General features: G+C 53.1%; 1 protein-coding gene across 21 annotated transcripts in view; it reads right to left on the bottom strand.

Annotated features, from left to right (window-relative positions):
- LOC118227027 (transcription factor SOX-6-like) overlaps positions 1 to 27,092 on the bottom strand; it is a 188,160-nt gene that overhangs the window by 86,769 nt on the left and 74,299 nt on the right. For all 21 annotated transcript variants that reach the window (XM_035417094.1, XM_035417103.1, XM_035417091.1 and 18 more), the window contains one exon: positions 25,890 to 26,130. In XM_035417094.1, coding sequence (XP_035272985.1) covers positions 25,890 to 26,130 — 241 coding nt within the window. The remainder of the gene's footprint in view (positions 1 to 25,889; positions 26,131 to 27,092) is intronic.

Genomic DNA, 27,092 nt, shown 5'->3' with positions numbered 1-27,092 from the left:
TTCTGTGGAGTGACGGAGAACGGTCTGGTTGTTTTGTGGGGGTCAGCCCAGTGAGGGCAGGGAGAGATAAATGAGGTGGGCGAGCAGGGTGGGGTGGGGTGGGGTGGGGGGGGGGTGGGGACTACAAAGGCACATTTAAAGGAAGGTAAGGGGTGAGGTGGGGGTTTGTGTTCACCGTACGCGCAAAGACAACGGCCACGAAGACAATTAAGGATTGTCCGGGGGGACGGCGAATCAGAGGCAGGAATGACAGGAATCTGTGCGATAAAGAACGCGGCGTGCGCCAATCAGGACGGGACGGGGCGGGGCGGGACGGGACGACCGTACCCCGCGCCCCGCAGAGGTCAGCCAGTTCCCATCAAAACGCAGCACCCCCCCCCCATGTCTCAGGGGCTCCCGAAACGCACGCGGCGGACGGTCTGACCTTCGCCCGCGGGCCACGCAGGAAATGGCCGCCGAGCGGAGAGGACCAAGGTAACGGAACTCAGCCAGCTCCCTCTCGCTAAAAAAAAAACTTAACGAGGACGCTGAGGTCACAGGACTTTTCTCTCTTCTCTTCTCCGTCTTCCTTCTCTTTTTTTTTTTTTTTTTTTACATCTACAGCAGCAGTTCCCCCCAAAAAAAAGTCCACACCCGGCGCTGTGTGACCCCACGACACTGCTCATTACTGTGAAGTGGAGGCAACTGCTCAGCAATGGGGAACGTCCCAGTCCCCTCGCAGTTGCAGGCAAATTATGAAAATGACTCTGTATCTGGTTAAATGCAGTCATGGGAGTCATCAGTAGTCCAGAACCTTTGAACAGCATAATAACAATACTCGCAAATGTAACAGAAAAATAACACTAAGAACATATTAAATACTGTGTAAAATCCAGCACTGCACCGCAAACTGGGTAATCCAGCCTGCAGACAAATCCCAAGAACATGTAGAGATGCTCGGATCTAACTTTGGGACGGGCGAGGTGAACCAACAGTCTCTCCTGCATAACTCACATCTCTCTTCAGAGGCTGGGCAAGAGGCGCTGCAAAATGTCCAGCCACATGGACATCGCATCGCATGTTCTCTGCATCGCATCGCATGTTCTCTGCATCGCATGTTCTCTGCATCGCATCGCATGTTCTCTGCATGCACTGCATGTTCTCTGCATTTCATCGCATGTTCTCTGCATCGCATCGCATGTTCTCTGCATCGCATCGCATGTTCTTCTGCATCGCATGTTCTCTGCATCGCATGGCATGTTCTCTGCATCGCATCGCATGTTCTCTGCATCGCATCGCATGTTCTCTGCATCGCATGTTCTCTGCATTTCATCGCATCGCATGTTCTCTGCATTTCATCGCATCGCATGTTCTCTGCACTTCATCGCATGTTTTTTCTGCTTTTGCACACGCGCAACGCAGCCGCGCGCAGAGCATAAGTACCACCGCTGGCTCTCTACCTTCGCTTTTTTGGCTCCGGTTGTCGTCTTTGGAATGTGTTTTCAACAACATGATATATTATGCGTGTGCCTTCCAGTGCCCTTGACTCACGAAGATTGCATTCTTACGAGCCTGTAAGAATGGATTTGTTCTCTCGCAAAAAAGGGCAAAAGCCAAAAGCAGACATTCTTGTTGCCTGCGCGGGAAGCCCAGAGGCACCGTGTTAAATGGTTAAACGTTCCTCCAGACAATGGCTCATTTGTGAACGCCCCGTTAACAAAAGGGCTAAAAATTCAGAAGCGCACACTGTGCGTGTCCCGGAGATTCGGTCACAAGAACGCCGCATTGTAGTCATGAGGTACTCGCACTTAAAAAAAAAAAGCCAAATAAAGCCTTCACATGCACACCAGAAGTCACACGTATCAAATCATTACCGTGACACTGTACATTGGTTTTTACAGTAGTTAAAAATGCATGTGAACACAGTGAATGCTCTTTAAACACACCAACAGAACAAATCTGCAGGTCCTGCTGCAGAATAATAAACAGAAAATATATTTTGGCTTTCCGTAATCAATGGTGCGCCATAAACAAAATTGAAAAAGGCCACCTTGATTTATTAAACTATACGTTTTGTTATAGTATTAAACTTAAATATTGAACTATAGAGTATTAAACTACAGATTTATGAAACTATATGTTTTGCATACAATTACACGCAGCGAACGGAGGCGGAACACGGCGGTGTGTGAGTTCTGTAATTCCGTTTGAGCGGCTGGCGGTGCGGGTTTCCCTGCGAGCGAGAGCGAAGCGCTCACGGTACGGGGCCCGGGATGAAATGGAATTAGCCCCGAGATTTACGGTAGCCACTTAGGAAAGAAAATACAATCTGTAACTCTACACTACATCTGTACTTCATTCCAAAGAGAATCGCAGAGGTAAATTTATGCTCCGGGGTTTGACAAACAAAGCTGACAGGGAGGAAGAGAAGGAGGGGAGGGAGGGAGAGAGGGAGGGAGAGGGAGGAAGAGAGACTTTACCCTACATGGCGTCCTGTCCTCCATTGCTCTTGCCCTTTCTGCTCTGCAGTAGAGATGTAAGGACTGTTTAGACTGCGTGTGGGGACTATGATTTCTTTTTACCCGAAACCTGAAAGGTTTCAGCAAAAAGATTCCTTCCACCCGTACCACAGAAAAAAACTAAAAACCTCCAGCCCACAAAAAGGCCCAATCACACAGTACAGGGGGCAGCCAGTACTTCCTGTTGACTTTTTCTGAGTATCTCTCAAAGAGAACAAACTCAGTGCTGCATTCTGTTTGACTGTCTTATTGTAGGTTGCTTTGGATAAAAGCGTCTGCCAAATAAATGTAATGTAACTGTCCAAGCGGAGCCAAAAGGATCCCTCCAGATTGTTATTGACTCTCTGACAACAAACAGGCCGAGAGTGACCGTGGTGTTCATCTGCACTCCTAGCCAGCTAATGACAGAGAAGAGAGAGAGTGAGAGAGAGAGGACTGTGGAAAGGGTGGTCTAGCACTCTCTCTGTGGGACCGATTTGGTGGACAATGAGTCTTTGTCACCATTAGGCACCCTCACTGGCACACCACCACTCTGGACGGATACCATCCCACACTGGCCACTGCACCGAACCGCACCAGATACCAGTCCGCACCGCGGACACACCGCAAACAGCCGCCTCCCGCATTCCTTCCCTGCAATTAGCAAGAGCGGACCGCCCCTTTCCACGGGCAGAGGCCCTCAGCTCCGCAGCGAACGTGCTGTGTGAGGGGTGGGAGAGAGGGAGAGGAGGAGCGGAGGACAGAGGGAATGGGGGAGAGGAGCGGAGGAGTGGCGGGGGGGGGGGGGGGGTCAGCGAGGCGTTTTTGCGGAATCCTTCCCGTCCGCGGCGGGCCCGGAGACGCCCGGCGGCCCACAGATGCCGCTCCTGCACTTGATCATTAAGGAATGCGCCAACTGCTTGGGAGATAGCGCCGTGCCAGCTCCCATCATGCTCGGCACGCCCACCCCCCTCCCCCCTCCCCCCCAGGGAGGGGCCGGTCCACCCCCCCCTCCACCGCCGGCACTCCTCCGCACCCGTACCTCTGCTCCGACACACACACGCACGGCGTGCCAAGCAGCACAAAGGCGGGAGGCTTGTGTTGGAATGTGCGGGGGGAGCAGTGACTATCAACCAACAGCATGAAGGTGAAAAGTGCCACCCCCCAGGTATGACTGTAAAAACACCTGAACACAGCCCATAATCCACTGTCAGAAGTGACAGAGACTTCCCAAAAGGGCCTTAGACCAGGAGGTCCTCATTTCCATGAATGCTCACCAGAGCACAACACGCTCAGCTCACACAAACTACGTCTGGCTTCTTTCAAAACACCCTCATAAAGGAGAAGAATGTTTTCAGATCGATAATTGTAGTGCTTATAGATTTCTTGCATACCATTCTAGCTTCCCCAGAGGAATACACTAGACTAGAGAAACTCTGCCTCATATCAGGATCACAGTGATCGTCACATTCAGAATATACTGAGCACGTGAAAATGAGAAGCTTCAGTGCAACACAATACAAACATGCTGATCCAGTGTAAAAGCAAAAATAATAATTACAATAATAACTGCTATTAGAAAATCCAAGAACTGGAGAGTAAGTGATTAACCATGTAGCAGTACAACAGCAGTTTTTTTTAAAGCAGGAAATATAAGGAAACATGTCTTTATTAGGTTCTGTAATAAATCGCTGGCCTGTCAAAGGAAAACATCAGAAGCGGACAAACAGAGAGTTTGTTATTATTCCCCAGCAGGCCTCCCCCACTCTCTCTCATCCTGCATCTCAGGGATGGAACAATGTGAGGCGGTGGAGGAGGCCATTCAGATGGGATGAGAGTGGAATGATAACAATAGCCGCTATCTGCTCTTATTTACATTTTCCCAAGGTCCCTCTAGCAGAGCCCTGACCAAAGGGGAGCCGCCTGGATCATCCAGCTCCCCTGGACCCGACCCAAGAACCCTCCCCTCACATCCCTCCGGGGTCCCTGGGACACAGTGGAGCAGAGGGGGCCGGCCTCCAGTCCTCTTGGGCCCGGGGACCGCCATACATAGCCTGCCCTGCAGATACCAAATGGCAACACGCAAAACTCACTAAAATGGATTTGGGAACCCTACATTTGGGGTGCTGCGTGGCTCATTCGATCAAGACCCTGTGGTCTCTGATCAAATCAGGAGTGTTCCAGTGCCAACTGTGGCAGCTCCACAGGCCTGGCAGTTGCATCTCCCAGGGTATGGGAGGGTTCTGTTGGTTAGGGGCCTGCGTTTCACCGCTCTACAGCCACCCGTTGGTGGACTGGGCGCCTGTGGCCTGCATGTCAAAGCTGCATATGAAAGGTCTTCCTCTGACTCCACTCTGCGCTAGCTTGGCTGTTTGTGCGATGTGAATAGAAGCAGCTGGTGACAGCACATGTTCCGGAAGAGAGCCGTGGGTGTTAATAGGAAGTGGGCTTTGCGCATGAATCGCTGCTGTGTTCGCAGACGACTGGACATTCCAAATAAGGGTGGGAACTGGATGTGTACAACAGAACGTCAGATGCAAAAAAAAAAAAAAAACCCTATGCCCACCCAAACGGAGAGACGGGGAGGGAAAGGTTGGGTCTCGCACCAAGAATCAGGCAAAGCTGTGCACTGTACTTCAATGAAGCCGATTCTGCTTTCAGATATTAACCGCAGATGACATCCCCACTGCGGATATCCATATCCCCCTTCGTAATCTGCGGCCTGTGGCAGGCAAACAGCCTGTCAGCGCCACTATCCTATCATCTTTACACAGTAGGCAAGCCCAAGGGAGCCAGATAAAGACACCGTAAACTCCAGGAGACACACCGGCCAGGCAGCGGTGCTCTCCCCGGCGCATAAATACGGAGCTAATTGTCATCGTAAATCTTCAGACGGCGAAGTTTCTGGAATTGTGTTTGGTATAAACACAGTATTCATCACCTGGCCGCGCGTCGTGCCAAAACCAAATGTTTAACAGAAACCACAACAGTGTAGCACTGAGAGGCAGGCAAGCGTTGACAATCCCACTTGACACTGCCAGCCTTCACCTGCCCGACGCGAGAGGAGAGGGGGGAAACGCCATCTCCGATTACAAGCGCGCGGTGACAATCCTCCATTTTACGGCCCGCGTCGTGATAAACAACTTAATAAACCGCACCCCTCCGGATGTAAAGCACTTTGGAACGCACCGCACCATGAGAAATGCGGGCTTTTTTTTTTTTTTTATTCAAAACGGCTCATTTGAAAGGTTTATTATGGGCATAAACTGATCCCACAATCAGAGCTTGATCCAAAAGCCACAGCGAAGTCAAAGCCACTGGAGGGAGAAATGAAATGCACACAGAGCACGCCAGCGAGCAAAAAAATCATATCTGTTTCAATTTGAAACGGCACATGAACTCCAAATGACACAATCTGAGTCCCATCCGCCACCAAAACATTATCTGCATTTCATTCGAATGGCAAACCAGGAATGGGAGACAGAATGGACCGAAAACAGATTAAAGACACACTAATAGATGTACAGCACCTTTCATAAAAAGTTTCATAAAGGCTGTTTTCCCCTGTCCAGTCTGATTACTAATACCTGCCTGGTCAAAAAATTTTAAACACAAGCTTGACCCCTGCACCCCCCCCCCTGGACTGCTACGGAATGAGTGATGTTTGTGCCCCCCCCCCATCCTCCACCCTCCCCCCTTTAAGAGAGTCAGAGACCGCAGCAGGACAGCCCTTGTTACTAAGCAAAGCAGCTTTTTTCTCTGCAGTGACTTGTGCTAACATGAAAAGAAAAGGGAGGACGGTTGCTACCGCTAATACAAACAGAGCTAATTGTGCAAGTTGTGTGCTGAAGATAATGCAATCGCACTGTACAGGTAAACGCTCTGGCAGCTAAAGGGAACCTTGAGGCTGACATGGGGCTTAAAGAAATTTCCAGTACAATGTCTACGCTTCCATAATTTGGAGACACTTCAACATGGCACTGGTGCCCATTAAGTCTGTTAAATCATAGGTGAAAACGTTCAATAAAAATTATTCAATTAGTAGCAAATTCTATTTAACTCAATGTTAAATGAAAAAACAGAAATAGAACAGGTAATATCAGATGGGCAGTCTGTCCTGACTGGTAGCCAGTCTCTCTCACCACCTAGTCCAGGGATTCAGTAGCTTTTGGGCTGTCCCAGAGTGCACTGCTGTGCCTGTGATCTGTACCCTGGGGCCCTTTGCCAGGACTGCCAGCATCTCCAGCACTTGCGCTGCTATTGTAGCACACCCACACACCCCCCCCCCCTCCCCCCCAAAAAAAAAAAAACAGGAAGGAGCTCTTCCTCCGCACCCATCCATCCTCACCCCGGGGCCCGGGGCACTGTGCCAGTCGGGATACCTGGGCTTCACCCGCCACCGGCTGCCCGCCTCCGCGGCTCACGCCACGCGGAAAACTCCCACAATGCCTTCCCTTGTGCCTTCACTGAATGAAAGCGCGGCTATGTGGCTGCAAGGCACGCAATACCAGCGGCGGAGAAACCCACCAACCCCCCTCCCCGGTCCACCCCCCCCCCGCCCGTCCCTTCCTGGTCACTAAAGTGTCATCACTCACTCGGACGGCAATGAGGAAACTCCCCTCCACAGATCTGTATATCAGCCGGCGACCCTCCACGGAAAGGCCTAATTATCTAATCAATGATCAACCGACGCCAGGCAGGACATATAAATAATTTCCCCCATAGACATTAAGCATGAGGAACGGAGGGTATGGCTTATGAATACGCAGAGGAATAGCCAAAGAATATTTATCTGAGTGGTATTTTCAGAGGTGTACAAAATTAATTAAGGAAGTATATATTGTGATTGTGAAGAGAACCACTCGATATTTCTTCTTTCAAAAAATGTGTGAATAAGCTCATCTCTTTTTGCCTTTTTTAGCAGAAAGATTACTGATGCTTAGGTAGGCCCCGCAGATGGAGCACTGCAGCGTGGGGCATTAGGTTAATAATTATCTTCGAAACACTTTGGAGTGCAGCATCTTCAGCAATATTAGGAAAGACATAAGCAGTGCGGGGAGAAACGCTGTCAAGGTCAAGAGAGTAAAGTACCTCCTGTTCAACTGGAGAGGAGAGCAGGCTCAATTTAAAATATTGTTCCTGCTTGTTTTGGAGGAATTGTGCGGTGCATTTCTGTAGGGGGGACTACTACACTGCCTGAATTTTCCGGCAAAAGAAAAAAAAAAAAAAAAAAAGGAAAGATAAGCGAAAGAAGGAAGACGCACATGCTTCAAGTTCAGGTTTTGAAATCAAGAACTGGCTGCTTTCCAGAGTCTTTCCCCCTCACGGAATCATCCGTGTCTTTTTTTTTTTTTTACGTTCTTTTTTTACAAAAACAAACCAGAGACCGGGAGCGCACAAAGACCCGGCTTTCTCAGGCGCGCGCCTGGCACGTCGCAGAATCTTCTGAATGTCTTAATCACAGAGGCGCTGAAACAAGACGCCATCGCACCAAATAAAACACAATAATTACAAGAATCAAAACTGAAAGGGGGGAAACAACACAAGGGAACGTGTTTTGTCATCCCGTCTGAGGCCCCAGAGACAACAGGCGCTGGATGTGCCAAGCGCTCCCCGAAAAGCCTCCATAATCACCACGTTATTGATGTGAGGACAAAAAGGGCACTAATTGCAAGGGAGCAATCTAAACGTAATAGGTTACACACCCGGCCGACGCAGCACAATGTGTGCGGAGAGGAGAAGGAGAAGGAGAAGAAGGAGAAGAAGAAGAAGGAGAAGGAGGGGAGGGAAAAAAAAAAAGAAAAAAACATTTTCCGTGTACAACGGAACGCCGGCTCTCATTTTCAGGCAATTACCTTCTCTCCTTGTCAACAGTTTTAATAACCTCCATCATTTCCACAAGGCTTTTTTTTTTGCTTCAGTTAAATAATTTCAGCTCTTTAATATGCAAATGCGGCTGTTGGTATGCATGGGTGAAGAGGCACAGGTCCTTGAGATATGTCAGTACATTGTGGAGCACCTGCACCTCGGGGCTGGGCTTGATTTAATTGACACGTAATACTGTTCATTATTCCACTTAGTGAGCAGTCCCTGTTAGTCACCTGTAGGCTCTCCTGCCTGCAGCAGGCTGGGCTTGTCAAAAGCGGCTCGGAACAGCGGGTATAAATAGAACACACAACTAGTTCGGCGCTCGCCGCGGGCGCCGGGACAAAGAGCCCCCCCCCCATCCCCCCCCTCCCCCCGGTCACGCGGTGTGACGGGGGGTTTTTTTTGTTTTTTTTTTCGGGGGAGTTCCGCTGCTTCTGCCGACACCCCCTCGTCGCACGCCCGCTACCTGGCTGCCGGAGTTGGGGCCGTTTGGATGGGGAACGGCGTCCAGATGGGACGGGCGCACGCCGGCGGGGTAACCAGGGCTCTCCCGGTTCAGCCGACCCGGTCCGGCAGCTCCGAGCCGGCCTCGGTGACCACGGTGACCACGGTGCCTCTGTGTGTTTCCCAGGGACTGCAGCGCTGACCCCTCTAAGGAGACACGTGTTCGTCAGGCCCCCCCCGCATTAACCGGCCCCGGGGGGCTTCACCTCCACAGCGGGGCCAGGCCAACTCTACAAATGGCCCCGCTACCGCCCCCCCCACCCCCCACCCCCCAATCCAGCCCTGGAGCAATCAGCCCTGAATTATTCAACTCCGCCAACGATCAATTCATGCAAGCCAGCGCGCGGGCGATGGGCAATCCTTCAGCCCGGCTGACAGTGGAAGCACACGGAAATTCCAACTGACAGCATGATAATTAATGTAAATGTTAATGAACACAGCCAGGTAAATTGAGTCACCAAATAAAATAATAAAAAAATAACTGTTTAAGTCACCAGTGAAATGGCACCGATGTCATTCACATGAAGGGATCCACAGTTTTGCAGAAGTATTGGCCTCTTTGCGAGAGCGAACGGTTTTATGGTTTTATGAAATGCTCTTTATGAAAGGCGTATAAAGATATTCTTGGCAGATGTGCAACTGTAGCATCGCTTTTGATAAGGAAGCGGTGGGGGGGGGTACCCAGCCCTGTCTGGGGGCTGCGTCTGGCTGGTGAAGTGGGCCAGGGCGATGGGCGTCCCATCTTCCCATCACCCCGACGTCAGCCCCGCGCTCCTGACCTGGCCGGTTGCCGCGGGGTTGCATGGCGACCACATGAAAGAGAGGCCGAGATGGCTCCGGTGGCCGTGCGGTGAAGCTGGTGCATTATGGATCAGGATGGGGGCGGAGCCCGCCCTGCACACGGGCCCAATGGCACCGCGCACACGCGTGACTCCGGCGGGGGGGGGGCGGGACTTTGGGCCGCAGATTAAAACCAGTCCAGCGGCCGACCCCTTCATCCGCGGGACGGAGGGGGACGAAAACAAGAGGGCGGCGGAGACGGCCACAGAGAAGGGAGAGAGGCGGAGAGAAAGAAGAAGGGAAGGAGGGAGAGGTCTCTCACGAAACCCGAAAAGACTGAATGAACGAGAGAGCCAGAGATAGAGAATTAAAAAAATATTTGTCTGCACCCCTGGCCAGCCAATGAGGGAGAGAGAAAGAGAGACAGAGAGAGGGAAAGAGAGAGAGAGAGAAACACAACTCACTGAACCTGGAAAGGGAAGAGTAAAAAAAAAACAAATATAAAAATCCAATCAAAACTTATGGAGGGCATAAGGAGCCAAAATGAGGCCGCGTTCAGAGCCCAGCGAAGCGCCGTCTCCGCTAAGGCCCCGAAAGGCAGCTGGCAGAACAGCTGGCGAACAGGATTAATGTCAGAAGAATGAAATAAAGCAGAGCATATGTCCGAGCCTGAGGTGTGGGGGGGGGGCGAGGAGGGGGGGGCCTGCGAGCGATCCAGCCCCGATGGGGGACATATGCGCAGCTGGCCGCAGCCGCTGCGCAGCTCTGCCCCCCCAAGGTCACTCCTAAAAGCTGGGGCCATTTAACGCTCGGGTGACCAGAGCGAACTTTCGCTCTGCCGCGATCCGGCCAGCCGCTCCATGAGCTACTCCTCGCCTCCGATACCGGCAATCAGGGCCCGCTCAGAACAAGGAAGTAATGGCTGCAGTCTACCGAACGGGAGACAGAGACAGAGGGAGAGAAACCCCAGTCTTCCCCAAATCTGATCAGGACGGTTGGAAGCATGTAAGAACTCGGTGGTGATGTGAAATACTAGAAAACTAGGAGAAAAAACCCCCAGATTCTCTCCTATAAGATAAATAAATGAAAAGTAAAAATGTGTGGGGGGGGGGGGGGGGGGCAGTGTGGAGGGGTGTGAGCTGCCTCACACGAAACTTCACCGGGTACTGATGAGGTTTTCAGCACTTGTGAAGATGAGCATTAGGAGAGATATGTGGACTTAATTTTAATTTATAATTTCCATTTGATGTGGGTAATGATTAGGGCCCACACACTGTAATAAATTATAATTTCACACGAGAATTTAATTACTGGGTACCTTACAGAGGAGCCATTATTTTGTTGGGTACCCTGCAATCTAACTGTCAGACATAAACTCTACAGCTAATCAATGCTCCAAAAACATTCACATTTATTCATCTATGTTAAATTAATAGAAGTGTGGGGATAATGCGGCTAACTGCGATCATGGCTGCCTGCTCTGATTTACCAAATGAATGGGTGCCGGAGACAGAGCGCAGACAAAAAGAGTGACTAATAGGATCCACATGAATAGATTAAAATTTACCCAGAAGCCCAGTGGGCGCGCAGTCACCCAAACTTTTAATTCATTATGAACGCGGGGCAACTCCTGACACTTCGGACCATCTGATAGGAATACGCATGTGGGAGGGCTTCGCACGGCTTTTGCGTACTTGGAGCAGAAATGTGCAATCCTGCGCTACTCTGAACAGTGTGAGTGTCTCCCCTTCGCTGAGGTAATAAAAGTCCCCAAATTTAAAACCACACATCATTTTATTCTGGATAATTCATAAAATAAAAAACAAAGATATTTTATGCTTTCTAATGAAACATGTTTACAAAAAAAACTAAACAAATACATGTAAAAAAAGCAAAAAAAACATACAGTTCATAACATTTAGCCTTATGTAAAGGGATCATTATCAGTAATGTCAATACGCAATACCGATGCATGCTGTCTACATCCTTTTGCTGTAAAGGAAAATAGTGTAAAATATAATGTTTGCGTGGAGGAAAAGAAGAAAAACAGGAGAAAACATTTTCTTCTTCCTAAGCTTAATTTGTTTGCGATTCGTTTGTCTAATTAGGGAGGTACAGCAATAAGCTCGGCTGCAGTCTCTGACATTCCCGCTTTCTCCAGCGCAGCAATTAAATGTGTTTATGGTCCCGTGCAGCGGGCCTGTTTACACGCGTGTCAGAGTTCATGATTCCCGCGCACTGCTCCAAGGACTCCCGGTCCAGAGGTCAGTATTTTTAAACACCGTCCTCCGTTCTGTTTGGCGTTCGACTAAAAAGCATACCTCGGCTTGCACGCCGGCAAACGAACAACAGCAACTCATTTACCGCACACACGCGTGCGCACACACACACACAAACACACACACGCACACAGCACTTTAGATAAAGGCAGGCATTTTACATAGAATGTGGATGGATAAACCACGGCCTTGCAAGCAGGAGGGGGCTTAGCGGTTACTAACAGAGGGAAAATACCCGTATGAAAGGAGCAGTAAAGCAGGGGGTTGTGTCGGAGATTCGGCTGCCGGCACCAGCGCCGACGCGCTTCGCCTGTGAACTCCTTCGCGGTGTCGGTCGCTCTAGATTTTTCTATAAAATGTGAGAAATCAGACAAAAGCCCTTTATCTTTGCGAGACTTTACCCGGGCTGGTGAAGGAGATGGATCTGAGTGGCCACGTAACCATAGAACTTTAAAAAGGTTAAGGATTCCGAGTTCCAGGAAGTCCCCCCCCCCCCGGTCAGCAGCGCCGTGCTTCAATGGGCCATTGTTTCGCGAGGGTCCTCCAGCGACGGGTGTCGTATTTGCTTTTGTACGGACACATCCCCCCCCCCCTCCTCTCGTTCTCTCTTTCACTCACTCTCTCTTACTGTTCCTCTCTCCTGCTCTCTCTCTCTCTCACACTCTCAATCTTTCATACTCTCCCCCCCTTACTGTCTCTCTCCCTCTCCCTATCTCTCTCTCTCTCTCTCTCCCCTTGTCTGTCTCTCTCTCTCTCTCTCTGTCTCTCTGTCTCTCCCCCCTCTCTCTCTCTCTCTCTCTCTCTCTCTCTCTCTCTCTCTCTCTCTCTCTCTCTCACCCTCTCTCTCCCTCTCTCTCTCTCTCAGAGCGCTGAGGCGAGCCACTTTCACAGGAAATAAAGCGGATTCCTGAAACGTGTCTTAAGAGCGGAGCGGGACGGCGCTTCGCCTCGGGAGGGGTTATGGGGCGGCCGCTCGCGCCCTCCAGCGCGGGCCGGCCCTGAACCAGGCGCCGGAACATAGAGAGAGAGAGCGAACGAGCGAAGGAGCGCGCGGGAAAGAGAGACGCGAGACGGCCTCGGCCGCCTGGTCCGTTAACGCGACACTGAAAGATGCGGCGGAATCAGGAGAAACAGCCCGGGCCCATCAGAAGCCCTGCCCCACCGCCATTAATTAAAACCGCAACTAATACCTCCAATCAATCACCAAAACTGCGCCACGTGTAATGCACGGAGCGGTCTTAAAGCACATTACCCCCTCCGTCCCCGCCGAGCCCGAATTATACAGGGGGGGCCACTCCCGGGGAGGGATGGCTGTCCCTCAAGTCATTGTGATCATCAGCACTGGGGCTTGGCGGAGCAATAAAACACGTTTCTATCCGTTCCTCCTGACACCCTCATTTCAGCTCCTGGCACACGTGAAGCGGTACTGAGAAAAAAAAAAAACGAGCAGAGCGAGAGATGTTTGTTTTATCTCACAGGATTAAAGAGGGTCTTTGCGAAAGACAACCGACGTCTAAATTTAAATGGGGAATATTCATGTGAAACACAGCGCAAACATGCTAATCGGAGCGCGGTGCGCGTGTTTGACGAGAGGCTGGCGCTGCCGCTAACGCGCGTCCCAGCGGTACGGTTAGCGCACTTACAGCCTGGGACAACAAGCCAGCGGCGCGTCCCCTAAAATCATTAGTGACCCAGATCAGATGGTTGCGGGCCGGGTGTTGCTTACAGCGGAACTATTTTCATCCCTGTCAGATGACCGCCGCTCCCCCCACCCCACCCCCCACCCCCCACCTCTTGTTTGGTATGAGCACAGACAGTGCGGAAGGAGGGTGGGGAGGAAGGGGGGGGAGCAAACCTGAGGTGCCAGCAGTGTTCGGTCGTGTAACCCTGCACGCCCACCTGTTCGGAGGTGTGCGGGTCCCCCTCCCAATTCACCCCCCCCCCCCACCGGAGCCGGGGTGCTGGCAGCCTGCCCAGCCCTCCCTCGACCCCCCCCGACCCCCCCTTCCCTCCCACATCACCCGATCTCAGTAGATAAAGTAAAGCACGTCAACATCTGTTCCGGTTCACGCTGATTTTAATTTACAAAAAGAGCTTGGGCTGCGGACGCAGCCTGGGCTGCACAGCACAATGACAGATTTAGGACCATTAATGGAGCCCTGCTTTCCTCTGTGTCAGCATTTCGCTCTCACTGTACTAACCGGATACAGAGGGGTCAAAGCGGATACCAAGTCAATTAAAGCCGTTGCAAATATAACAACCCCCCCCCTGCCCCCCCATTTCCCAGAGTCCCTTTTAAACCCCCCCCCCCGCCCCCTTCTCACCAGACTAACACGTAACACAGTAGACAGTGCTTCTTCACAGAAAGCATTTCAGGATAATACTGAAGTGCAGGCTCTGATCCACTCTGAATGGGGGAACTGACTACCTCTCTATCTAGCATTGGGAGAACAGGGGAGCCTATTCCAAATCTTCAGAGGCTGCAGATGAGATGCACCTAACATTGTGGCACAGTCCACAAACAAGCCTCTGTCTTAATTTTCTTTTTGGGGGGGGGGGGGGGGGGTCTCCCTGGATGTGATTTGTCTCACAGACAACTAGTTTCCTCCTGTGAGGGGGGGGGGTTCCGGCGCGGTGCGTGAGAAAGTGACACAATGGGGGCGTTGTGGCTGGCAGGCGGATCGCGGGACGGGCCCAACAGCTGAGCCCAGGGGAAGACGCTCCGGAGCAGTTGCCGGTGTCGGCGAGGCAGGAATGCGAGCGCGCGGGGGAAGGTGATACCGGCTCATGTGAAGAATGGCGCATTGAGCGGGACAGCTGCTCGCCCGGCCCGCCCGGCCCGGACAGGGGGACCTTCTGCACCCGCACACAGCCCGCACTGAACACTACTCACCGCTAACGCTACATATTACACATTACTATTACTCAATACTCTTCTTCTTCTTATTATTATCATTATTATTATTATTACTATTACTCAATACTCTTCTTCTTATTATTATTATCATTATTATTATTATTATTATTATTATTACTATTATTATTAACATTATTACTATTATTATTATTATTATTAGTATTCTTATTATTATTAGTAGTAGTAGTATTATTATTATTATTATTAGACACAAAGGTGTCATAGCACTTACGTTCATGTTCTCAGGTTCATGGCTGGTTAGGTGGAGTAACTGTCGGGGCGTAGGACTTATATTAAAGGGGTTTAATGCTAGCAGTGATGAGCGTGGCGGTGGTGGGGGGGGGGGGGGGTTTTTGTGAGCGCGCGCGGGGCAGGCTGGCAGAGGGCCCGCGGCGTACAGCCGGCAAATCTACTTAGCGTCTGCCGCGCAGAGCGCCGGGAGCTCTGATTGGCAGGGAGCGGAGAGCGGCTTTTTGATCGCGCGTCCTAACAAGCCATTCCAACCTGCGTCTCTTAAGCCCAAGCTGAGCGCCCCGGCCCCCCACCCCGGCTCCCTGGCCCCCTCCCCCCCCCCACCCCCCGCCCCATTACCTATTCAAACAAAAGCACCGGACCCAGCGACCGGCGACCCGGCTACGCCACGCGCACGCACACAACCGCGCTAACGCACCGCCTCGCCATCACACGTACCGCTTTCCGCCAGACCCAGCGAGCCGTCGGAATCAAAGCTAGGCGGACCCCGAGCTCACGTTACTTAAAGGAGGAAAGGCAGAGAGGAAGAAAGAGCGAAAGAGAGGAGGAAAAAAAAAAAGGGAAGAAAAACAGGCTTTGACTGATGTTGGGCCAGAGCGCGCCGCCCGAGGGAATCTTGGACTGACGGGGAGGGAGGGGCTAAGCGTTTGAAGCGCGGCTCAAAACCTGCAGGTTCACCTCGGCCGCCGGCCAAGAAATTAAAAAAAAGGGCTACTGGCTCCTCCGGCTTTATTGCATATGCATGGAGTCAAGGGCTTATGCCACAGATCATTATAACAATGATTCCTATTGATTAGCGAGGATGGAACAGGAGCAGATGACACGTCCGCTGGGGAGCGGGGAGCGGGGGGAGCGGAGCGGCGTCTGCGGCGCTATTTCTCCCCGTTCCCGCCGCGCGCCCAGCCGCGCCAGAACAGGCCTTTACAGAAATTTCTTCTTTTTTTTTTATAAATAAAAATTGAGAACTCGGGAGTGGAGAGTCCTTCACCTCTCCTAAGAAAAAGAGAAAAGAAATCCAGATCGCGCTTAGAGAAAATGGGTTCTGCGCTGAGCGTGGAGCGCAGTGCGCAGGTACCCAGACCGGCCCCACGGAAACATTTTCTGGGCATTAATCAGCTCAGGGGGGGCTTACAGATGATCCTATTCTCCAGCGGAGATTTGGGCCTGCCGTGCATCCCATTAGCGTGAAGATAATGGGCTTGGACTTCTCACACAATGCGGATCACGCTGCAGAAGGGTAAACACAGTTACTGGGCTCCTGTGTAACAACCCAGCGCAGTCACAACTAGCAGTGGACTAAGAGAGGACGCGTGCATGACACCTCATTGACCCCTGGGGTGCTGAAGACCAGGCTTGACACTTGCTAGATAGTTTTTCCAGACAATAGGAAAAGCCAAATCGGACAGAATGGCCCGTTCATGTTAATGTGTTCTTATAAAAGGTGTTTTTTTAATACATGGATGGGCCTCTCTATCACAGTGAACCTCAGAAAGGGGACAGAAAGGTCAGAAATTGAAGTCACACATTAACACACAGCACGCAGCTCTTACCCAATTCTGGGAGCAGTGAGTGAGAGAAGGCATTTGGCACCTCACTGTGAGTTCCAGAGAGTGGTCTTTAAACAGCCTTTTGCCACAGGAAAGCTGCTAAAAACCGTGGAAGTGAGGTGACTGTAGGAACAGAGGGGCCCGTGAGCACGAAGGGAAAGGCAGGCAGATGTTTGGCCAGTTGGCTCTACTGATGTCACCTCCCCCCCCATGGCCCCACTGGTAAAACAATCAGTCCTGATTGGTTACCCAGGCCTCGCCGTTTCTTGCTTTGAAGAGACAGGGGTCCTCGGCCAATGGCTGGCCTCCTTCCCTCAGAGCCTCCCACAGGAGGCGGGAAGAGCGGGGCGGGGGGTAGGGGGGTCAGGGAGGTCAAAGGGGGTTTGGGTTACAGCCCAGGAGAATTCCCTCTCTCTTTCACTTCTGCAACTGTTCATTCCGTCACTCCGGGGTTATTCGGGGTAGTGCCTTTCACTTTCGGCAGGAACACCACCTCGGCCTGCGCGGAATGTCTTCATGCGCTCCAGCGAGACCCGGGAGGGGGGGGGGGGACTCCAAAACCTGATGCTTCCTGTTTCAAAACCTGTTTTGATGTTGCCCGCTCTAAATCACAACGCAAAACTGTCTGACATTAAAAGAACACATCGTCACGTCTAATTATTGCCTCGACAGTCACGAACGTCTCTCGTTAACATTCCTGGTATTAAGACACCTAAACTTTATTACATTTTATTTATCGCTGATATTAGTCTGTGAAAGGTAACGGAGGTTACCCTCAAATGAAGCTCTGACCTCTTGGAGAATAAAGCAAAACAAAAACAAAGCAGAACGGCAGTTTGCGTGTGAGCCAGTTCAGGCCGTCCTGCGCGCACACACGGGGATGGAATGCGCATGTGTTGCAGTGAAACACTAGTAATAATGGCAGCGGCAGCAGCCAGGACACATGGAGCTCCCTGCGGATGGCCAGGATGCCAGCGAGCAGGAAGAGAAAGGGGGGAGGGGCTTACTCCAGTGGGAAAGGCACAGGCTGCGGAGCCACAGGGCACCACAGGGCACCACGTCGTGCCACACTGCGCCACACTGCGCCATGCTGCAGTCCGACTCTAACGGCCACCGGCCTGAACCCCTGCCACATTCTGCACTGAAACGTGTAATGCCGTAATTCAGACTAGCCGGGGTATAAGCACGGATTAGAAGATAACAAGCTTTTACCAGCAGCCAGAGTGACTCCTGGCAGCGTAGGAGAGCTGACTAACTTGGCAGCGAAAGGGGCCCGCGGATGCCCAGGAAACGCTGCCTTCCTACGGCCCGGCTTTCTCCAGCAATCGCCCCCCCCCCGCCCCCCCGGCGCTCCACAATACAAATATGAAGCGGAGGAAAGATGAATGTCGGGGGTTAAACGCGTTTTCGGCTGTCTCCCCCGGGCGGACGCTAGGCTGGCACTGCGCCGCGACGCGCCAGCGCGCCACAACGGGCGACGCGTCTCGCTCGCTCGCTCGCTCTCTCCTTCGATCGCTCTCCCCCCCCCGCTACACAAAAAAGAAAAACTACATTGTGTTCAATGGGGGCCTGAAAACCCGCATTAAATCCTGGTTTCAGCGCACCGCTGAGCGTCGGGCATGACGCAGGAAACGTGGACTTCACGAGCCGGATAAAAGATCGATTTAGCGGCCTTTAGTGACACCGCTTAAAAAAAGAGATGTCTAAATCTTTTGTCCTGCTTCTCAGTACCTTTCAAAGAGAAAGAGAACGCAGTACACAAGCTGCAGTCAGCTCAGGGTTCACCTGCATGCATGCTGATACTGTATAGCGTGCACCATTGAGCAGACCTAATTGCCTGTGCGTTGAATAGCTTTTGCTTTAGATTTTTGTTTTGATGGAAAATATAGCGTTTTTGATTCAATGGTAGCGTTTTTAGTCGTGCGAGCGAAGACCAGAGGGCCCTTGATAAATAATGCGCGGTGAATGTAGCGGTTCACACAGCCACTGGCCTCTCTGGTAGCGCAGGCTAATAGAGCTTTAGCAGGTAAGGTGACTGTTCAGCTCAGAGCAGTTCTCCAGTGCCAGGAGGTCATTCTCATTCATTAGAGCGGCGCACGAGCACTTAAAGCACTTTAAGGACCTGTTAGGGACCAGCAGCGTGGGACGGGGGGGGGGGACGGGGGGGGTGGGGTTGTGCGGGGGCTAACTACAGCAGCCGCGCGGGGTGCAGGCCAGGAGCGGGCTAAGGGGTCGGCCCGGTTAAGCAAACTGCCGCTCCGCTCCAAATGGCTTTTGTTCAATTTGACGGCGGCGATCCCCTCACCTAAAACACACATTTAATTAACCGTGCCACGGGGAGCTCGGCGGGGGCGCCGGGGGAACCGCGCGCCATCATTGATCTGATCCGACCCGGATCTCTGCCTCGACTCCACACTAAAAGAACAAAAGCGAGTCCATCACGGCAGCGAGGACGCCGGGGCTGAGTGGAGGGGATCGGGGCTGAATGGGGCTGAGTGGAGGGGATCGGGGCTGAATGGGGCTGAGTGGAGGGGGCCGGGGCTGAATGGGGCTGAGTGGAGGGGGCCGGGGCTGAGTGGAGGGGGCCGGGGCTGAGTGGGGCTGAGTGGGGCTGAGTGGAGGGGGCCGGGGCTGAATGGGGCTGAGTGGAGGGGACCGGGGCTGAGTGGGGCTGAGTGGAGGGGACCGGGGCTGAGTGGGGCTGAGTGGAGGGGACCGGGGCTGAGTGGAGGGGGCCGGGGCTGAGTGGGGCTGAGTGGGGCTGAGTGGAGGGGACCGGGGCTGAATGGGGCTGAATGGAGGGGGCCAGGGCTGAGTGGGGCTGAGTGGAGGGGACCGGGGCTGAGTGGAGGGGGCCGGGGCTGAGTGGGGATGAGTGGAGGGGATCGGGGCTGAGTGGGGCTGAGTGGAGGGGGCCGGGGCTGAGTGGGGCTGAGTGGAGGGGGCCGGGGCTGAGTGGGGCTGAGTGGAGGGGATCGGGGCTGAGTGGGGCTGAGTGGAGGGGATCGGGGCTGAATGGGGCTGAGTGGAGGGGGCCGGGGCTGAGTGGGGCTGAGTGGAGGGGGCCGGGGCTGAGTGGGGCTGAGTGGAGGGGATCGGGGCTGAATGGGGCTGAGTGGAGGGGGCCGGGGCTGAGTGGGGCTGAGTGGAGGGGATCGGGGCTGAATGGGGCTGAGTGGAGGGGGCCGGGGCTGAGTGGAGGGGGCCGGGGCTGAGTGGGGCTGAGTGGGGCTGAGTGGAGGGGGCCGGGGCTGAATGGGGCTGAGTGGAGGGGACCGGGGCTGAGTGGGGCTGAGTGGAGGGGACCGGGGCTGAGTGGGGCTGAGTGGAGGGGACCGGGGCTGAGTGGAGGGGGCCGGGGCTGAGTGGGGCTGAGTGGGGCTGAGTGGAGGGGACCGGGGCTGAATGGGGCTGAATGGAGGGGGCCAGGGCTGAGTGGGGCTGAGTGGAGGGGACCGGGGCTGAGTGGAGGGGGCCGGGGCTGAGTGGGGATGAGTGGAGGGGATCGGGGCTGAGTGGGGCTGAGTGGAGGGGGCCGGGGCTGAGTGGGGCTGAGTGGAGGGGGCCGGGGCTGAGTGGGGCTGAGTGGAGGGGATCGGGGCTGAGTGGGGCTGAGTGGAGGGGATCGGGGCTGAATGGGGCTGAGTGGAGGGGGCCGGGGCTGAGTGGGGCTGAGTGGGGCTGAGTGGAGGGGACCGGGGCTGAATGGGGCTGAATGGAGGGGGCCAGGGCTGAGTGGGGCTGAGTGGAGGGGACCGGGGCTGAGTGGAGGGGGCCGGGGCTGAGTGGGGATGAGTGGAGGGGATCGGGGCTGAGTGGGGCTGAGTGGAGGGGGCCGGGGCTGAGTGGGGCTGAGTGGAGGGGGCCGGGGCTGAGTGGGGCTGAGTGGAGGGGATCGGGGCTGAGTGGGGCTGAGTGGAGGGGATCGGGGCTGAATGGGGCTGAGTGGAGGGGGCCGGGGCTGAGTGGGGCTGAGTGGAGGGGGCCGGGGCTGAGTGGGGCTGAGTGGAGGGGATCGGGGCTGAATGGGGCTGAGTGGAGGGGGCCGGGGCTGAGTGGGGCTGAGTGGGGCTGAGTGGAGGGGATCGGGGCTGAATGGGGCTGAGTGGAGGGGGCCGGGGCTGAGTGGAGGGGATCGGGGCTGAATGGGGCTGAATGGAGGGGACCAGGGCTGAGTGGAGGGGACCGGGGCTGAGTGGAGGGGCCCGGGGCTGAATGGAGGGGACCGGGGCTGAGTGGGGCTGAGTGGAGGGGACCGGGGCTGAGTGGGGCTGAGTGGAGGGGACCGGGGCTGAGTGGGGCTGAGTGGAGGGGATCGGGGCTGAATGGGGCTGAATGGAGGGGACCAGGGCTGAGTGGAGGGGACCGGGGCTGAGTGGGGCTGAGTGGAGGGGCTGAATGGTGGGGCTGAATGGTGGGGACCGGGGCTGAGTGGAGGGGACCGGGGCTGAGTGGAGGGGACCGGGGCTGAGTGGAGGGGGCCGGGGCTGAGTGGGGCTGAGTGAAGGGGACTGGGACGCGGAGTGCAGAGGTGAAGGTGCGTGAGAGCCCAGGCAGCTTCCTCAGATCAGCGCTCCAGTGTCACACCGCCCCGCCTCGCAGGGATTAGCATCCTCAGGTAAACCCACAGATTACTGCCACACCACATCCCTCCCATTAAGAGAGGTAAAACTGGGTCAGTGCTGCGCGCATGTGCACACACACACACACACTCACAACAGAACATGTATACACACACACAGAAACACACATTCACACACACGCGCACACACCCACACACACGCACATGCACGCTTGCACACACCCACGCGCACACACACACAGACACACACAAACAAACCCATACACACACACACACACACATATGCACACACACACAGACACACACAGGTGCACACACAAACACACAGGCACGCGCGTGCGCGCACACACACATACACATATGCCTGCACTAATAAAAACAAGGCAATTTACATCCTGGTGCAAAGAGGCTCTCCTGAGAATACCTGGGAGACCATCTCTTTTTGAGAAAGAAGAAAGAAATAAAAACAGAAATGTGATGAATGAAAATATTTTGCCAAGCATCAGGAAAAATAGAGCTAGTGAGAGAGAGCAGGGGGAGAGCACCAGGAGTATTCTTTGGGATTTTGTTCTTATTTTTACATTTTTTTCAAAATTTAGATTTGCTTTGTTTCACATCAGTAAAGCCAAAAACTGAAAATCATGTTTTCAAATGATGTTTGTTTGGTTAATGCACTTGTTGCTACCTGCCTAGTCCGTCTCTTAGGTTTCCTGTGTGTTACTGGTGCTTCCCAAATGTGTTGACTTTCATAGAGCACAGACTAGGGGCTAAACTCCCAAACACACAGTTCAGCTCCGTACTTTCCTCAAGTCAAGCCTTAGTGAGACTACGTCACAGTCTGAGGTTTTCCTTCCACTACCCGAACTCGGATCAGAGTCGAAACGAACGGGGCGCGAAAAGTGGGCTTGAAACTCCCGGAGTTGGGCTCTCACGGCTGCTCCAGCTCCTATTCGCTGACCGTCCCCGCAGACGCGCGCGGCGGAAAACTTGGCTAACCGATGGAACCTGCGCGCTGGCGCTGGAGGAGCCGCAGCGGAGGGAGCTCAAGGGCCCTAGGAGCTCTCGGCTGCAGCCGGTGCGCCGAACTCTCCCAGCCTCTCGTCTCGCTCCGTAACTCCGCTCCCTCACTAATTTCCTCCGGCGAGGGGAGTTATTTTGGGTGGCGCGGGGCAGCGGGAACGAGGCGCGGGGCGAAGCCGGGCTATTAAGGAGGGTATTTAAACAGCTGCACAGGCGTCTGAAGCACCCTCTCCTCCCATCCGCTGACATACGGACCTTCGAGCACAAGCATCTCTTCACCGTTTCAATTAACCGCAAAAAAACCGTCCGCCCCTTTAGTACCGCAGGGCCCACCCGTGCCCCCCAAAAAAAATTAGCAGCCCTTGGCATGATGGCTCTACTATCATTTCGTAGCAATGCGAGGAAGTGCGGAGGAACATTATTTTTGAAAAACGAAGGGGCCGGCTACAATGCACTGTTACATCTGTTTTACATCAAATGCCTTTTGGGAGTGTGAGTGTGGATTTATTTAACCTTTAATACACTTTCTGGGCATATGAAGACCCCACTGTTAGGTTAACAACGTGTGGACCACGACCTGTAAAAAGAAAAACAACCTTGGAATGAATGTGATTCTATTACCCTCAGTGGCACTGCACTTGAAAAATAAAAAATTTACTCACACGGTGGCCAAAGACTCCCCCCCCCCCAACATCGCAGCATTGTAGATAAAAAACAGCAATGCTTCATTTATGGGTAAACAGAAAGGTGCTCAAGCGGGGCTTAATGTATTCAGCGGCTGAGCTGCGGGGCTGAGAGGCCCCCAGGCGTGGCTGGAGAGTCGCAGGTCCCGGGGGAAGCGTGCTCTGGACTGCGCACGTTACATTCAGAGCGCTAATTAAGAATGGAGCAAATGTTTCCAATGGCGTTTTGGAATGTTTGCTCTCCTGCGTGTTTTCCCCCCCCAGTCCTCCTAATAACCGCCAGCCACTGCAGGGCGCGTCGCCGGGCCACGGGGAGGGAGGGGCAGAGACCCCGCTGAGCTGGCGAGCCGCGTCCGACAGCACGGTCCTGCGCATACACGCGTTCTACTGCAGTTAGACTGTGCAGCTGCAGTCAGGGCTGCTGCAGTTAGACTGCGCAGCTGTGCAGTCAGGGCTGCTGCAGTTAGACTGTGCAGCTGTGCAGTCAGGGCTGCTGCAGTTAGACTGCGCAGCTGTGCGGTCAGGGCTGCTGCAGTTAGACTGCGCAGCTGTGCGGTCAGGGCTGCTGCAGTTAGACTGCGCAGCTGTGCGGTCAGGGCTGCTGCAGTTAGACTGCGCAGCTGTGCGGTCAGGGCTGCTGCAGTTAGACTGCGCAGCTGTGCGGTCAGGGCTGCTGCAGTTAGACTGCGCAGCTGTGCGGTCAGGGCTAGTGCAGTTAGACTGCGCAGCTGTACGGTCAGGGCTGCTGCAGTTAGACTGCGCAGCTGTGCGGTCAGGGCTGCTGCAGTTAGACTGCGCAGCTGTGCGGTCAGGGCTGCTGCAGTTAGACTGCGTAGCTGTGCGGTCAGGGCTGCTGCAGTTAGACTGCGTAGCTGTGCGGTCAGGGCTGCTGCAGTTAGACTGCGTAGCTGTGCGGTCAGGGCTGCTGCAGTTAGACTGTGTAGCTGTGCGGTCAGGGCTGCTGCAGTTAGACTGCGCAGCTGTGCGGTCAGGGCTGCTGCAGTTAGACTGCGCAGCTGTGCGGTCAGGGCTACTGCAGTTGGGCTGCTGCAGTTCGACTGCGCAGCTGTGCGGTCAGGGCTGCTGCAGTTAGACTGCACAGCTGCACAGTTAGGGCTGCTGGTGGAGTCCACTGTGTGTCAGATGACGCTCATTCTGATACCACATTACACGTTAACAGTGTTAAACACCTGCTGTAAAGGCACAGCTGGACTCTGAGGCTACGCACAGAGCACAAGGAATGAATCACTGAGTGTGAAGTCATATAAAGTCATTACCGGTGATTTCCCATTGCTGTACAGTAATGCTGAAATTAGTTGAGGTTTTTCGGGGATTATTTAAAAAATAAATAATAATCAAAATGAAAATAGTCATCTTAGTCATCTGAGATCAATGCATATATATTTCTTCTTTTTTTAAATCTATGTATCTTTATAATTAATTTCAGTTACTGATCTTCCAGAGGAGGTCATATTGTTATGCTTTTCATTCTGTTTACCCATATTAAACCTGTACACAAACACATAGCCTAATCTTCACGAACCACACATTCATCAGGCCTGTCTATGTGAGCAGAACATTTTAAGAATCAAAAAGAAATAGAATTACTTTATTTTACAAAAATAATTTCCCTGCTCCAAAAAAAACTTCATTGTCATTGAAAATGTAACTGGAACAGTGAGAGGGCTGGTGTGTGTTTTATAAAAAGGAGAGCTTCCTGCCACAGTGAGAGGGCTGGTGTGTGTTTTATAAAAAGGAGAGCTTCCTGCCACAGTGAGAGGGCTGGTGTGTGTTTTATAAAAAGGAGAGTTCCTGCCACAGTGAGAGGGCTGGTGTGTGTTTTATAAAAAGGAGAGCTTCCTGCCACAGTGAGAGGGCTGGTGTGTGTTTTATAAAAAGGAGAGCTTCCTGCCACAGTGAGAGGGCTGGTGTGTGTTTTATAAAAAGGAGAGCTTCCTGCCACAGTGAGAGGGCTGGTGTGTGTTTTATAAAAAGAAGAGGTTCCTGCCACAGTGAGAGGGCTGGTGTGTGTTTTATAAAAAGAAGAGGTTCCTGCCACAGTGAGAGGGCTGGTGTGTGTTTTATAAAAAGGAGAGGTTCCTGCCACAGTGAGAGGGCTGGTGTGTGTTTTATAAAAAGGAGAGCTTCCTGCCACAGTAAGAGGGCTGGTGTGTGTTTTATAAAAAGGAGAGCTTCCTGCCACAGTGAGAGGGCTGGTGTGTGTTTTATAAAAAGGAGAGCTTCCTGCCACAGTGAGAGGGTTGGTGTGTGTTTTATAAAATGGAGAGCTTCCTGCCACAGTAAGAGGGTTGGTGTGTGTTTTATAAAAAGGAGAGGTTCCAAGCTTGTATGCATGCATTCTTGTGTGCATGTGTGTTAGTGCTTGTGTGTGTGTGTGTGTGTGTGTATATGTGCGTGTGCGTGTGTGTGTGTGCGTGTGCGTGTGCGTGTGCGTGTGCGTGTGCGTGTATGTGTGTGTGTGCGCGCGCGTGAGAAAGATAACACAAAGCCGTAGGTCTGTTCAGACGCTGCAGGTGCACTGGGGTGCACAGCCTCAGGGTTTTCACTTTTCAGCCCAGAGGGAAAATAAAAACTTTCCCATGACTGCACTCATCCTACCTGCACACCACAGAAACAACGCTCTCATAACCTTCCCTCAACATCACAGTCCCATGACTGCACTCACCCTACCTGCACACCACAGAAACAACCTTCTCATAACCTTCCCTCAACATCACAGTCCCATGACTGCACTCATCCTACCTGCACACCACAGAAACAACCTTCTCATAACCTTCCCTCAACATCACAGTCACTCCCTGACGTCAGTATCGCTTCATTTTAGACAGGCGGGACGGAATGCAAGCCGCATGCTGCAGTAACGCTGGGCGAACGTCAGCACGGCATTGTGGGAATGTTACGCACTGCCCTGGGGGACGGTGCGCAGGGGGGGAGTGGAGGCGAGGGGTGTGTCTCATACCGTCCTGCTCAGTCTTGGTCATCTCCTCCAGCTTCTTCTGCTTGAGGGTGTCCACCACGTCGGCCAGGCTTCCCTTGCGCCGCTCGGGGGTCCCGAAGGCGGAGCCACTCAGCTGGTCACCGCCGCCGCCGCCGCCGCCACCGGCGCCGCCACGCTCCCGGGCCCCCTCCTCGGGCTTGTGGGGCGAGGTAGAGTTATTCCGGAAGGAGTACAGGGAGCACACCTTATTGCTGTCCGACTCCTGTGAAAAGCACAGAGGGAAAACGCGAGGCCATTACTCTACATTTAAAATGGCTGGAAAAAGTCCAGCCTGGATTTGAGTCCACAGCAATTCACACACAGGAATGGAGTGAGTCGAGAGGGAAGGAAATCCACAGGGAGATCCTGGCCAAAAAGCCGTGCCTGTGCCAAGCCCTGTGCCCAGGGGGCCAGAGGGGTGGGTGGGGCAGGCGGGTCTGTGCCTGGCACCGCCCACCTCGTCAGTGGGCAGGTCTGTGATTATTAAAAAAGGGCTGCTCGACAGTCAGCTGGCGTGGGCTCGGGGCAAGGCCGCGATCGGGCACGCGGAAGAGTGACAGAGTCAGGTAATCAGCACCTACTGATACAAGCAGCCCCCCTACCCCCCATCCCAACCCAAACCCTAACCCTAACCCCCCCCCTCACCCTCTGCTGGGACTGACCAAATTCACAGCCTCTGCGTCACACAAGAGACTTGAATGTTTCAACAAACAAAACAGCAAAAAGTTATTTAATGAATAACATTAATCACATTGTAGTTTAGTAACATGGAACATTTCAACAAAAGCATTACTTATACTTTATAGATTTACAGGGCACAGAACTGGGCTAAAATGAGAGTAAAAAGTGAAAAAAAATCTGGACATACACGGTTTTTGCATGACACGTGATATACAGATGTGTTTAAAGAACACTTAAAGGGTTTATGTGAAAAGATGAAACCCATGGAAAGTGTGGGTGGGCACACTTTACCACAGAGTGCATTTACTGTACTGCCTCCTGAGGAACCTACTATGTGTGTGCCTCTATGGTCAAACAAATGCTGTATGAGTTCACTTTCATACAGTATGCTATTTATTTATTTATTTATTTACTTATTTATTTATTTAACATGTCTGGTATGTATGAAAGGTCGACAATATATAATTTTTTAAATTAAATTATACAGATATCAAGGTTTCAAAA

The sequence above is a fragment of the Anguilla anguilla genome, chromosome 5 (genome assembly GCF_013347855.1).
Source record: "Anguilla anguilla isolate fAngAng1 chromosome 5, fAngAng1.pri, whole genome shotgun sequence".
Classification (NCBI taxonomy): Eukaryota; Metazoa; Chordata; class Actinopteri; order Anguilliformes; family Anguillidae; genus Anguilla; species Anguilla anguilla.
The sequence above is the reverse complement of the archived record's forward strand: the minus strand, read 5'-3'. Positions and strand labels throughout refer to the sequence as shown.